At 48.8% G+C, this 13,886-nt stretch overlaps 1 protein-coding gene across 1 annotated transcript in view; it reads left to right on the top strand.

The window, feature by feature from the left end:
* Positions 1–976: 976 nt before the first annotated feature.
* The window catches only part of PDE2A (phosphodiesterase 2A, cGMP-stimulated), a 109,942-nt gene continuing 97,032 nt past the window's right edge, over positions 977–13,886 (top strand). The window contains exon 1 of the mRNA XM_006885551.1: positions 977–1,047. Coding sequence (XP_006885613.1) covers positions 977–1,047 — 71 coding nt within the window. The remainder of the gene's footprint in view (positions 1,048–13,886) is intronic.

Genomic DNA, 13,886 nt, shown 5'->3' with positions numbered 1-13,886 from the left:
CAGAAGTGTGGCAGTCAGTATCCCAGGTACTCATTCCTTAAAAGTAATCGAAGTTCAAGCACTACCTCTCATGGTTTTCCATTCAAGCTGTGCCTCCTAGAGGTGGACTCCATGACAAAACTCCAAGTCCAATGAGCATCATCAAGGAAAAAAAAAGGCAACTTCCTGAGAAGCCTGTGTGTCCAATTCCATGCTGAGGATGGATCCTTGGAATTGAAAGAAACCAAGTGAGAGAGTGCAGAGCCCAGTGGAAGTGGCACTGGGCTGCTTCACTTGACTTCTGTTGGTTCTAGGTTCCATTCTTGCCCTACCTGAGGCTCTGGTCCACTCAGACTTGATAGGATAGTAGAAGACTGGGTCCCATCAACCTGTCCCCAGCTCCCAGGCTAACCCACGGGGGTTAGTTAGCTCCTCATTCTCACACCTCTCTCTGGACTCAGCCCCACTTCTGTTGCCCCATTTCGCTGCCTCTTTTCTCTTCTTTGCCCCATCTCCGTATTTCTCCATGTGTGTTTCCCATATGCTTCTCTGCTCTCTGTATTTTCATCTTGTTCTCTCTCCTTTCTACGTCTGAGTGTTTCTCTTCCCCGCTCTGTCTCTGTTTCTCTCAGTCTCTCCCTCTGTGAGTGATTCTTTTCCTCCCTCCAGTCAGAGTCTCTGTCTACCCCTCCCTCTCCCTCTCTCTGTCTGGGCCTCTCTCTGTTCCTCCTCCTTCCTCCCTCCCCCTTCTGCATTATCAGACCTGCTCCAACCTCCTCCTCCCAGAGGCAGCCTAGCGGCAGAGGCAGCAGAAGAGGCGGGAGCGGCCGGGGCAGCAGAACTGGGTTGGAGTGTTGAGTCCAGGTTGAGTGGGTGGCAGGCCCCTGCTCTTGGCCCCCGTGTCTGCCGGTCCAGCCACCTGGCCCGGGACCCCAGGCAGGGTGGACTGGGCGAGGTGCCACAGTAGTCCAGTAGGGGAGGCAGATGATGAAGAGCGATGGGGCAGGCGTGCGGCCACTCCATCCTCTGCAGGAGCCAGCAGTACCCGGCAGCGCGACCGGCTGAGCCGTGAGTACTAGCGAGGGGCTGGGGCCCAGGTGTACAGCTGCAGGAAATACTACAGGCAGGGTCCTGAGAGTCTCTCCAAGGAGCTCTGCTTGGCATGCAGCTGAGCCACGTGGGAGGATCGATTCTGTTCCTGGGCACTGGATTCTTGTGCTGCAGCCTGCTGGGAGATCGTGCAGGGTAGAGGTGCCTGGCATCAACCTAAGGGGCAGTGAGACTGGAGTCCCAGAGAGGGGGCTGCCGCCTGGGGGAGGGTTTGGTAATAAACATGAGCCATCTGTCAGGGCACATGGGTGGAAAGGGTCTGTCTAGGTGCTTCAGGACCCTGGAGAGGGACAGCATCCCAGACACGTGTGTGTGTGTGTGTGTGTGTGTGTGTGTGTGTGTGTGTGTGTGTGTGTTTAAGATAAGAGTGACTCCTAAACAGGAGGGGATCTCAGGCAAACACCTTCCATGTGGAATTGGAGTTCAGGGCTATCACTTTATGCAACTTTATCCCAAAGCATCTGTCCCAAGATTGGATAGTGGAAACCATGGGCACAAGACCTGTATGTGACAACCTTGGGTGCACCCACGTGTGAGGATGTGTGTGCACGTGCAAGTGAGGAGAAGGCACTCTGTAAAGGTGCTGCTCCACCATCTGAAGGCTGCTATGACAGGCAAGTGATGTGTGTGTGTGTGTGTGTGTGTGTGTATGACTCCAAGGCAGTGGAGATGCAGCTTTGTGCTGGGCCATTATAGTGTATGTATGCATGTATGTGAGGTGTGCAAGAACACATGTGCCACAGGGGTCATGTAGACTCTTGAGGTTCTTGGTGGCTGGATATACAGCAGCGTTTTAGAGTGTGTGAGCGTCCTCGTGTGTCCGTGAGAGTTCATCTGCACCTGTCTGAGTACAGATTGATATGTGTAGATGTGTGTTTGAGTTTGTCATGTATCTTAAAATTTCTTGCTTATAAAATAGAACATGCATATTGTTTAATCCTATGTACATTCATGTTTGTGTGTATATTTATTATTGTTGTTATATACCATTGAGTCGCCTGTAACTCATGGCGACCTTGTCTACAACCACCCTAAACCCTGCTGTATCCTGTGCCAATCTTATTGTCTCTGACACACCTACCCCGATTACCCCAGTTATTGAATCAATCCACCTCATAGAAGGCCTTCCTCTCTTTTGCTGTTTGAATATCAGTATCTGTGTGTGTGTGTGTGTGTGTGTGTGAGAGAGAGAGAGAGAGAGAGAGAAAGAGTTGGATATGTGTGTTAGCATAAGTGTTCTGTATTGGGTGCTAATGTGCATAGCATGATTGTGTGTATTGGTACTTGAGTGATGGATGTTCATGTGTATATATGTGTATACGTACATATATGTCCAACTATCTGTACATGTGGGTGGCCGTTTCTTTCCCTGAGGGGGTGAGGACACAGTCTGGATACTGTGAACCACTAAGGCAGGGAGGGGGTAGTTGAATGTGTGCACCCCCCGCCCCCCATGAGCCCAGAACTATTCATTCTACATCCTGGGGGGCATGCAGAAAAGAAATAGGCAATCAGGACTCTGTCCTCTGGGATCGCTGAAGCTTTACAGACATAAAATAGCTTGCGAATAATTAAGCAGTAAAGATCAAGATCAAGTTAACAGGTAGGGGGAGTATAGCATAAACCAAGGCCCTGGATGATGACTGGCCATTGCCTGTTACTGTGAGAAGTGATAGAAGACAGCAGTGGGAAGAGGCTGGAGGAACTAGCAGAGGACATTCTGCAAGGATTTGAACTTTAGGCCTCTTGGGCTTTGTTCTGAGGAACAAAAAACCCAGGAAGTTTTTTTGCAGGAAAGGGATGTGATCAAGTCTGAGTTTTAGAAAGCTGCCAAAGTTGAACAACAAAGGAGAAGAGGGATCAGAAGGCCAAGTCAATGTGGGGATCAGTGTGGCTCATGATGGAATGAGTCAAGGATAGGTGAGACCAGGGGATTTCTGAAGGAGACATCTGAGGGTTACAAAAAAACCTTGATAGAGTAAGGTGGGGAAGGGAGCACTGAGGCCTCAGGCTTGGACTAGGGTGAAAGCACACAGTAGAGGGACTTCAGAGAGGCAGGATGTTAGTGGGGGGGATGGTTTGGAGAGCTCAGGCAACTGGATGCTGGAACAAAGTAGTGGAAGAGACTCCTGTTAAAGGGTACAGAGATGAGAGATCCTGAAATCACTTACTGCCTATAAAAGAAAACTAAGGCTGTGGTTTTGTCTGTCTGTAAGGTTGGAGCTGAACCTTCTTTCTCATTTCTAAGCCTTCAGACCCTACCCAGAACTCTTGGTTGGCTGAGCTCTCTGCAGGGAGCAGCCCTACTGGGGTTCTGGGTCAGTGGCTCTGGGTCAGCTCACTGAGGGTTAATCATGATGCTCTTTGTACCCCCACAATTCCCCCTGCCCACCAAGCAACTCCTGCCACTCTTCCTGCTTCCCACTCCAGCCTCCTGTCCTCAGGGACTGCTGATGGCTTAGCTGGGATCTAGCCAAATGGGAGGGGGAGCAGAGCTCTGGCAGTGACCCTTCCGTCTTAATGGACTGGGAGTCTCACCCTCAGCCGTGCTACTGTCAAGCCAGGTCTGCACTCCTCAGGTTCTACTGCTTGGTTCTTGACAGTGTACCCCATTCAATATGGTTTCATTTCTACTTTCATTCATTCATTTTTTCATTCAACAGGGACTCTCTGGTGCCAGGGGTACAAAGAGGGCTCTGATTCAGATCCTGCTTTCAGGCAGTGCTCAGTCTGAAGTGGGCTGCAGAGACTGACTCCGATAGCCTGCAATGTGAGAACAGCATGCAGAGGAAGGCCCCGAGAACCATGAGAGCACAGAAGAGGCTTCACACTGAGCCAGCGCTTCAGAGGGAGAGACATTTGGCCTGAATTCTGAAATATAGGTAGGAGGCACCCAGGCAGAGAAGAATAGAAGGAACAGCACATCAAATGGTGTTGATTTGAGAAAGGATAGCATGGACAGAAAGAGTTTGGGATGACAAGAGCGTGGAAGGGTATTGAGAAGAGGAAGAGTGGGAAAAAGGGATCTATAGGATCTCAAATGCCATGTTAAGGGTTTATCTATTTTGGAGGTAGGATTAAGTTACTGAGGGAAGAATTTTCAGTAGGAAGCCTCCTCCAGGAAGCCTTCCTTGGTTCGCTCTTCCCTCCGACCCCATGTGACATTCTGACATCTCTCCCCTGAGTCCTTATATCATAATGCAATGTCAGGAATGTGGCTCAGATTTGGCATCCACCCTGCAATGTCCTCTGTGTGTGGATGCCTTTCCTAGTCAGTCAGAGTTCCTTGAAGTTAGGACCCACATCCTCTAGTTGCTCTGCTCTACAACCAGCACAGGATGGGCACCTACGCTTACTGAAAGCTCTGAATGAGAGAGGACATCCAGGCTGCCTTCTTGAAGTTGCTCTCTTTAGCCTGCCCTCAGATCTGTAGCCCTGCTTGCACACCCCCAGAGACAGAACACTCATCCCTTCCCCCTGTGCAGCCCCTTCCCTTGTAGTGGTTGTATCTTCCCTGTACTCCCCACAGAGCCTGGCTACTCCAGGCTACAAGGACCCACTTTATGTCCTTTCTTTGCCCCAGTCACTGTCTCTCCCTCTAAGGAGGGGAGGGGAGACTAGGCCATAATGGTCTAGGAGAGGTAAGAACATGTCCTGGTCAGATGGGGAGAAATGAGTAGACTTTATTCCAACTACAGACAATGAAACTGAGTCGATTACTCTGACTCCTTTATGAAAATAATGATAAAGAGCAGGCAAATGGAATGAGGATAGACAACAGGAAGAACTTACTGCTGGCATCTCCTGGCTTGATGAGAGTGGCCCGTGGCAATAAGAAGGGAAGTCTCCTAGGACTGTGGGAGGAGTTAAAGACAGAAGGAGAGAGCTTATTCCTGACTCTCCTGAGGGTGAGTGAAGTAATGCAGGGAAAGGCAGGATTAGCATCTGCAGAGGCTGAGAGAGACAGCAAGGGGAGTCAGTTCACTTATTCTGCAGCCAAGCTTGGAGCCCTTCTGTGCTGCCAAGCTGAACACGGTAGCCCTGCAAAGACACAGCCAGAGCCAGTGGCCACATGGAGGGAAGTCCAGGACCCCACCACTGCTGGGGTCTGGAGAAGGAATTTTGGAGGACGGGCCATTGGGGCTGGCCGTGGATGAAAGAGTCACTTTTGGGGCAGAATGGAGGGTCAGCTTCAGGAAGAGAGTATGCTGTATGCAAAGGCCCAAGGTGAGAGCAACCATGGCCTTTGTGCAAGGACCATGGATTGTGCACAGCCATGGATTGTGCAAGGACTATAGGAGTTCAGAGTGACCTAAGCATGAAATAAAGGGTGGGGAGGAGAATGGAATTAAGATACAAAAGAAGAAGCGCAAGGGAGCAAAGGTTAGACTATAGACAGTACTTTCTGCCACTGAGATGTGTGGGTGTCTAGCTTAAATTGGCAACTTCTTGGTCTTTCCCAGAGTCTCCAACCAGCACCTGCCAAAGGTGCTCTTTTCTTGTGGCTGGGGTAAACTGTGCTAAATAGACTAAATAGAGACCCTGGAAATGAGTGACAGGCAGTGGCTGAGGAAATATGGACCCCTTCTAGAAAGTTACATGTAAATATATGCAAACAATATGCAAATAAGTAACTTTAAAAGGCAGCTTTAGTTGAGAGAACACCTCCTTCCATACTGGCCGCCCACCCCCTCTGCCCTGCCCCCACAAAGCAGGAACAGCCTGGTCTGCTGCTCTGAGCGCCTTGTTTGCCTGAGCTACAGGACTGTGGTCCCCAGGGTAAGGGCCTTGGGCTGTGTGTCAGCACCCCCATTCTCTTGGGAATTTGATATATTTAGTAACAGGGATGTTTTTTCACCTTTATCTCCCATTGTTCAGCTGCCTGCTCCCTGGGAAAGGCCAAGTCCCCAGTGATGTGACCCACTTCTTGAAGTCCCTGAAGTGACCATTCTCACTGTCCTTCCTGAAAAACAGGAGGCAACTGGGGCTTGGTACAGCAGAATAGATTTAAGTCAGACATCTATGGGGACTTCCCAAGGGTGTAGTCACTGAGATATGTGTACCCTGGAGTTTCTGGACATTTACTGGAGGGCTACTTTGGTTTCAGAGGAGGCCTCCGGGACAGGCTAGAGCTGGAGGGGGAGTCTCAGCATCTTCAGGTGGTAACTTCGTGGTCTTGGGCAACTTACTTAATTCCTTTGAATCTCTTGTGAACTGTGGGGATAACAATGCTTTCCTGGCAGGGTAATTGTGAGTGATCTGTGAATGTACATAGCTCTGCGCTAGATGTATAGCAGGTGCTCATAAAGGCTGGCTGCTGCCATTATGAGCCACCCACATTCACCTACACTTTTAGACAGATTCAGTGGGAGCTTAGAGAGGACAAGTGCGAGGCAGGAACCTGAAGGCTTTGGTAGTGTTGGGGAGACAATGAGACCTGAAATAGGGCCACTTTCATGAAAGGCATGGCAAAGAGCTCTGTGGAGAAGGACTGTAGTGCCTTGGAGATGTATGACCACCTCCCTGAACTGCTTCTGCCTGGTTTAAAACCAATCCCAGGCAAATTCAGGGAAGAGTTTGATGCAGAAGAGGTTAAACCTGTAGTCACGCCCGTAATGCTCTGAGTCATTCTGGGAGTTGTAGTCTGGGCTCATTTTCAATAAGTACACTTCATGCTGCCTCCTTTGATCCAAACCCACACCCAGCTGCTGTGGCTGGCTTGGAGCAGGCTCCAGAGGATTCTAGGGGATCAAGTAGAGGTGAAGAAGCCTCAGCCCTTGCCTCAAGGATCCTCTAACCAGCCCTGTGCTGGGGAGGGTGAGTGAGGTAGGGATAAAAGGATTAAGGCATAATTATGTTGTCTCACAGATTCACACAGAATTTTACAGCTTCTAGAGCACTGTTTTCACATCCATGATCTCATTTAATCCCCATTACAAACCCAAGAGGCTCTTGTTTTCTGGATGAAGAAACAGAACCCCTGTGAGGGGAAATAATTTGCCCTGGGGTGCTTACCACCTCAGAGGGCTTGCTCTTTCCACAAATTACTAATATTGGCAGAAAAGTCCAGATTTATAGGAAAGGCATCATAGGGACAATTAAAGTTGGGGTGAGAAATCTCAGCAGAGGATCTGAATAATGGCATAGCTCAGGAAACAGGAGTTCTGTGTGGGATGAGGCTGGAAGGTGGGCTAGCCAGGCCTTTGAGACTTGATTTCAGGGTGGGCTGAGAGTTCAGATTCTGTACTGTTTTCCCCTAGGATCTGTCTAAGGGTTTTGATTAGAGTTGAGTTTCGGATGCGTTGTTTTTCACAGCCTGTGCTAAATAAATTGAAGTTGAGAAATCAAAGGTACCCTAGGGTTTCCTGAGTCCACCTTTGATAGGCTTCTTTCTCTGCATTTCTGATTTCTTCCTCCTCTTCCTTTTTGTCTTCTCACTTGTCTCCAATTCCCCACTCCTGCCTGAGAAATGATGACTATACAGTAGAGTTATGCTGTAATGCCACATTATCTCCAGCAGGGGTTGCAGTCACAGATCATCAAACTTTTCGGTTTGAAGTGGAGAGTGGGAGAGAAAAGGCTAGACAAGGAGCAGAGGTATAATGTGTAGAGGTGACAGTCCATTGCTCTTCACTTCCACCCAGCCCAAGATAAGAGGCCTGCTAATGACATGGAAAGTAGTGACGGCCCAGGAAAGGCTGAACCCCACACAGCAAGGATAAGCAGTGGAGGGATGAGAAATGTTTTCCCTCATAGTTTCTGGGCAAACACAGACTGAGAAATGGATAAAGAATGAGCATTACAGTTGGAGCCTGGGTTTTTATTGAATCACGATTTGCTAGTTACTGAGAGGGATGAAAAGAGCCTTGGTGGCACAGTAGTTAAAACATTTAGCTGCTAATCAAAAGGTTGGCAGTTCAGACTCACCTGTCACTCTGCAGGGGAACGATGTGACAGGCTGCCTTTTATACAGATTTACAGCCTTGAAAAGCCTATAGGATAGTTCTTTGTCCCTCAGGGTCACTGTGTGTTGGAATCAACTTGACTGTAGTGAGTTTTGATTTGAAATTGGTTGATTTATTTTTAGCTAAGAGTGTGGTGTGTGTGTGTGTGTCTGTACCTGAATGTGAGTTTCTGGCTGTGCCTGTGTCTGACAGGGTGAGAGTGTATAGATGAAAACTCAGGTAGAAGTGTGGCTGTATCCATATGTGTGAACATGTGAATGTTCATGTGAATTGGTACACATGACTACAGGCAAATGGTTGTGGCATGTGCACGTGTATGTGTGCGAGGGTTATACATGTGTCCTAACGAAACATTATGTGATGTGAATGTGTAAATGAGTGAAGGTATGTGTAAAGATGTATATGCCTGCTCTGCTGACCCAGCAAGGCCACACTAGGTCTGGTGAGTCCATACTTTCTCCTCTAGATCCCACTGGCCTGTAGGGAGAGCTACAATGTTGCATAGACTTTGGATGAAGAGACATCATCTATGTGTGGAGCTAGAATTCCCTCAGGAAACATGAGGACCACTCCCTGTCAGCAAGGACTCTAGAAGAACTGAGCATGTCTATTTGGCTACAATTCAGGCTCGGGCTGAGCTAGCCAGATTCCTGGACTATTAGACTGAGGGGCTCTGTGTGGCTGAGGGGTATCTGGTTTCCATCTTCTCCTGAGAACTCTTAATGAGCAGACCTGCATCCCACTAAGGAAGTTCCAGCGACTCCCAGCCCAGCCTTTTTGTTGTACAGCTATGAATACTGAAGCCTAGAGAGGGGCAATGATTAACACAAGGTCACCCAGCATGATTTACAAAAAGACAGCAGGGCTTGAAGCAAAGAGGTATGCCTGACTGGGATGGCTTGAGTGAAAGCAGGTCTGAAAGCCTTCTGCTAGCCCCTTAGAACTGTGGGGAACTCAGAGAAGAGGTCCAAGGCTACACCATGAGGTCACCTCCTGCATCTGGGTATTTCCACTCTTCCCAAGCTCCACACGCTACTTTTGAAGTCCTTACCAGAGCTCCTGCCTGCTGAGTGACTCCTCCCAGGAACTTCTGAAGTCTGTCAGGCTTAGAATCCATGGAGAAGAACCCAGTGTTAGAGTAGGGACAGGGACTCCTCTAGAAGCTTCTGTTTCTTTATCTGTTCAGGTGCTTTTTAAGGCTCTGGTGGCCTAGTAGTAAGGAGTTGTATTGCCAAACCAGAGGCAGGTGGTTCACATTCACTAGCTGTTCCTCAGAAAAAAGATGGACAATCCTCTGAAAACTCACTGGAGGGTAAACTATGAGTCAATTTCCTACTCAAAGGCACACAACAACAACTGTTCTAATAATTGAGTGTATTTTCCTGGCCTTCTAGTACAGAGGTTCTGTGGCTTTGAGACAGCTCTGAAGTTGTAAGAAAGTCCAGGTGACCTAGGTCAGTCCTGTGTGTGTATGTGGGAGACCTGGCCATCTTCCCAGGAAGAGGCTTCCTGGGAGAAAGTAAGACGGTTTCTGTCCACGGTATAAGAGGGAGGGAGGTGTGGTTTGTAGGGGGGTTGTGCCCTAGTTAGGGAGGCTGTAGATGAGATGCCTGCATTAGCAGGGAAGCTGGCTGCGAAATCATGTCTTTTCAAGCTGGAGATGCCATGGAAGGGCCAGAGGATGACTTGCTACCTCAGTCCTTTTAGCATAAGGCTTTTTTGTACTGCCTGGCATGAGTGGAGAAAAAGCACGGAGATAGATCATTCAATTGGAAGCAGAAACATCCTTTTATCCGGGGAACTGGGAAGACATATGTCTCTCTGGAGGTGGTTTTGGGCTGATATGGTGGCATGGGCTGGATGGGATGGTACTCGAGATGAGGATGAAGGGTACTGGCCCACTGGGCAGCTGTGTCTGCTCTACTGGCTCAGGTCAGGTGCTGAGCAAACAGCAAGGACCAACAGGCCTCCTGATTGCTGAGTCAGGAGGGCTGTAGTGTGGGAGGCCTGTGGGTGGAAGGCTCAGACTCAGCTCTGGGTAGAGCCAGGATGGAGGCTTCCTGGGGGTGGGAGATGATGGGGTGGAGGGTGGGTAAGACAGGAGAGAAGTAGGCAGTTGGGTACCACATCCTCCCTGAGCTCAGAGAAGTCCGAGTTATTTTAAATCTCTAAATGGAGTGGGGTTTGAAGCTCAGCAGAGAGAATTAGTGTTCAAAAAGTGCTCTTTATATTTTTGAAATTACTTTAATCATCTCAACAATCCTTCAAGCGGTTAGCCCTGTTTTGTAGAAAGGTAACAGATGACATACTCAAATGGTTTAATTGAAGGCAGTTTAATGAGGCAGCTATTTACAGAGGTTGGGACAAAGGAAACCAACAAGAGACATTGAAATATGTGGGACCAGGAATCAAGAAGTCTGAAGGGACAATGCATGTGCCCCCTGTTCCCTGTGAGAGCCAGAGCAATGGAGGAAGGGTTGCAGTAACAGCAACCCTTTGTCAAAGAGCGAGCATTCAGAAGGGGAATACATACCCTGAGCCGTCTCATCTCTTACCCTCAGATCTCTAGCCTGTGCCCCTTGTCTCCACTGGCTGAACCAATTAGAAGCCAAAGGACAAGGGAGCCCACAATGGAGATGCCAACTTCTGGGCCACAGATTTCAACAGAGAAAAGTAGAGATTGGATTTGCAGGAAAAAAATGGATGAAGGAAAATGGAAACCCAGAGAGAGTGCTGATTTGCTCAAGGCCACACAACTGATGGGCCTCAGAGATCAGAACAAAAGCCAGGACCAGTCCCCCAGGTCCTAGTGGGCTGCCCAGGTCTCACCTTCTTCCCCCATCTCCCCCCTTCCCATGTCCCTAGCCCTCCCCTGGCTGTGCAGCGAGGTGCCGCTTCTGCTCACTGTGGCTTGTTGAAGAATGTCATCTTGGGATTTAGTATTCTCAGGGGCCCACCAAATCCCTGTACACTCATCCTACACATCTTTCTTGGTTAATTCCTATGCCCCTTCCCCTTGTCAGGCTTATCCTCCTGGCAGGAGTTGGCCCAGGCCATCCCTATGCTCACCTATGTTGGAGTCAAGCACGTCCATACCCAGGTAGTGAGCTTGGCAGGTACAGGTGAGTACAGGGGAGGAGAAGGCGTGGTCTGGGACAGCTGGTCAGAGAGCTGCTCTGAGTTTGAACCTTAAAGAGAGTTTTCCAGATGTTGAAGAAGGGTCTCTGGGAACAAAGTTCAGCAGGGCAAAAGTATAAATCCCACGACTGCTATCAAGGTTGATTCCCACTCTTAGGACAGAGTAGAACTGCCCAAAGGCAAAGATACTGTAATGATTATTATGAAAGCAGACTGCCTCCTTTTTCTCCAGCTAAATAGTTGGCTGTTGAGAACTTCTGACCTTACAGCTGGGACCCTAATGCTTAACCCACCAAGCCACTATGGATCATAGAACCCAGCAAAAAAGGGTGGCAGATATAAGGCTCATGGGCAGGAAGAAAGGTCGGTGATGGAGAGGCAGCGTGGTGGAGGTCCAGCTCACACCAAGGCAGCTGGACTGTTTGGTAAGATCAGGCCATGGTCAGCTTTGGATTTTAAAAAGCTCCAAACATGTCTGTTTTGGAAGAGATGAAAATCAGGGTGCACCTTTGAGGTAAGGATGGCAGAACATCATCTCTTATAATCTGGGCGTGTTGTCAGGAGGGACCAGTCCTTGGAAAAAAGTCATTGTAAGAGAGGTGGCAGGTCAGGCAGGGAAAGGCAAGAAGACCCTCAACAAGAGGATTGACACAGTGACTGTAACAATGGGCCCAAGCGTATCAGGGACGGCGAGGATGGTGCAGGGCAGCAAGGTACAGATCTGTTGTTCAGCCGTAACTCACGGGAGAGCACATAACAACAGAGACTACAACAAGGGATGGGTGAGTGAGAGGGGCTGGAGAGAAGGCCTCCATCTCCCTAATCTATTCCCACTTGAGCTATGGGCCTAATTCATCAGTCATCAAACACTGACGCAGGAATGTCCAGCCGTCCCAGGCCCTCTCCTCGGGACATCCTTCTTTACTCCTGAAAGCCCACCCATGACGCCCAGAAGTCACCTCCTCCAGACCATAACCCCAAAGAGCAAAGCTGTGTCCTTGAGGACTCATCACTTGATAACCTGTTGACCCCTCCATGCCAGGCCTAATAAAAGTCTCCCTTTTAAGACCTTTCTCCAGGAGGCTGACCTCAATCCTTCTTGCTGTCCAGAGCCTGGGTCATGAGTCTCCCTGGAAGATGAATCATTTAGAAAGTGCTGTCTTGCTGCTGAGGGGTTAGGGACCTCTGCCCAGCACATCTGTGTGCCAGTAGGGACCCACTTTCAGCCTCTGCTAGACCTTGGTGGCTGACTCATTATCATCATTAATTAGCATCTCTGGTGCAGCCTTTCGCCCCACTAAGTGCTTGACAATCATTGTGTGCTATTATGTGCAACTGGATCTCGGTTCAAGTATTCCCTGCCTGCCCCAGGCTTCTCCTGCAGCCCCACCTGTCTGAGCTAAGGGACTGAGAGTCTAGATCACAAGCCCACAATACACTGAGACACAGACCAGCCAGATATAGGGACACACAGAGAAACACAAACACAAATCAATAGAGGAACAAACTGGACAGGAGAACCTTCCACACAGAGAAGCAAGCTACAACAGACACAGACTCACTCTACACACAAAACATGGATACAATATACACTGAGAAACAGACATAGGATGAATTGAAAAGTTCTCACAAACAAGACACAGAACAAACAGCATACAGCACAGGTCTCCACACCCATTCAGTCCAGACTCAGGTTAAGTGCACACATAGCATGGACTCACCCAGAGAAAGTGCTCACTCACATTCAGTGCAGCTGTGCAGACTGCCAATAATGCAGCCAGAATGAGCTCCCCTGGTGCCCACAGCCCCGCCTCTCCCACCTCTGTGCCTTTGCATATGCTATTCCATTTGCCTGGAACACTTTTCCTGGATGTCTTCTTTTTCACCTGGCTAACTCCTGTTGTTCTTCATCCCTTATTGTCTCCTCCAAGAAGGCTGCTTTGTGCCTTTGTAGGGACACTTCCACCCTTTCTAACCAGTCTCTGCCAAGTTTAAGGGCAAAAGATTTTTGCTTGTGCTCTGTAAGATCGTGACTGAGCAGTGAGAAGACTATTACTGTTGAGACACTGGACACAGGTAAACTTTGAGAGGAGTGAGTAGCTGTGAGGAGTCCCAGCAGCTCAGAGTTTGAATAAGCACTTAAACCCCTAGGTTAACACAACCAGATGCCCTTTGCCTCCAGTGTTCAACTCTGTTGAATTTTTTTTCAGGATCTCTGCCTGATTTCTTTTTCGATTCTGCCAGGCTTGCAGCCTGACCCAGTTCACTCCTTTCTGAAGCCAGCCCTGCCCCTCGCCACCTCTCTGAGTTCACACATGCTCATTTGCCTTCTTTCCTTGGAGGTACTCTGCCAATATTACCAAACCTAGTGAAATCCTCTTTATTCAAGGTCTGGGTCATTGCCTCCTTTGATGTAGTTAGCTGCTGAGAGTCAACTCTGACTCAAGACCGTCCTTTGTACAACAGAAGGCAATGTGGTCTGGTCCTGCATCATATTCATGATTGTTGGTTTATTCCAGTCCATTGCTGCAGCCACTCTACATTTTGCAAAACTTCCAACCTAGTAGGCTCATCATACAGCCCTATGTTTAACAATCATCTCTTGTGATCCACAAGATTTCCATTGACTAATTTTGGAAACAATTATATTTTCAAACTAATTTTGAAAAAGTTTAGAGACTAAGGTGTGCCTGA

The sequence above is a fragment of the Elephantulus edwardii genome, unplaced genomic scaffold, assembly GCF_000299155.1.
Source record: "Elephantulus edwardii isolate Elephantulus edwardi_28Jun2011 unplaced genomic scaffold, EleEdw1.0 scaffold00044, whole genome shotgun sequence".
NCBI lineage: Eukaryota > Metazoa > Chordata > Mammalia > Macroscelidea > Macroscelididae > Elephantulus > Elephantulus edwardii.
This window is presented reverse-complemented; position numbering and strand designations above follow the sequence as displayed.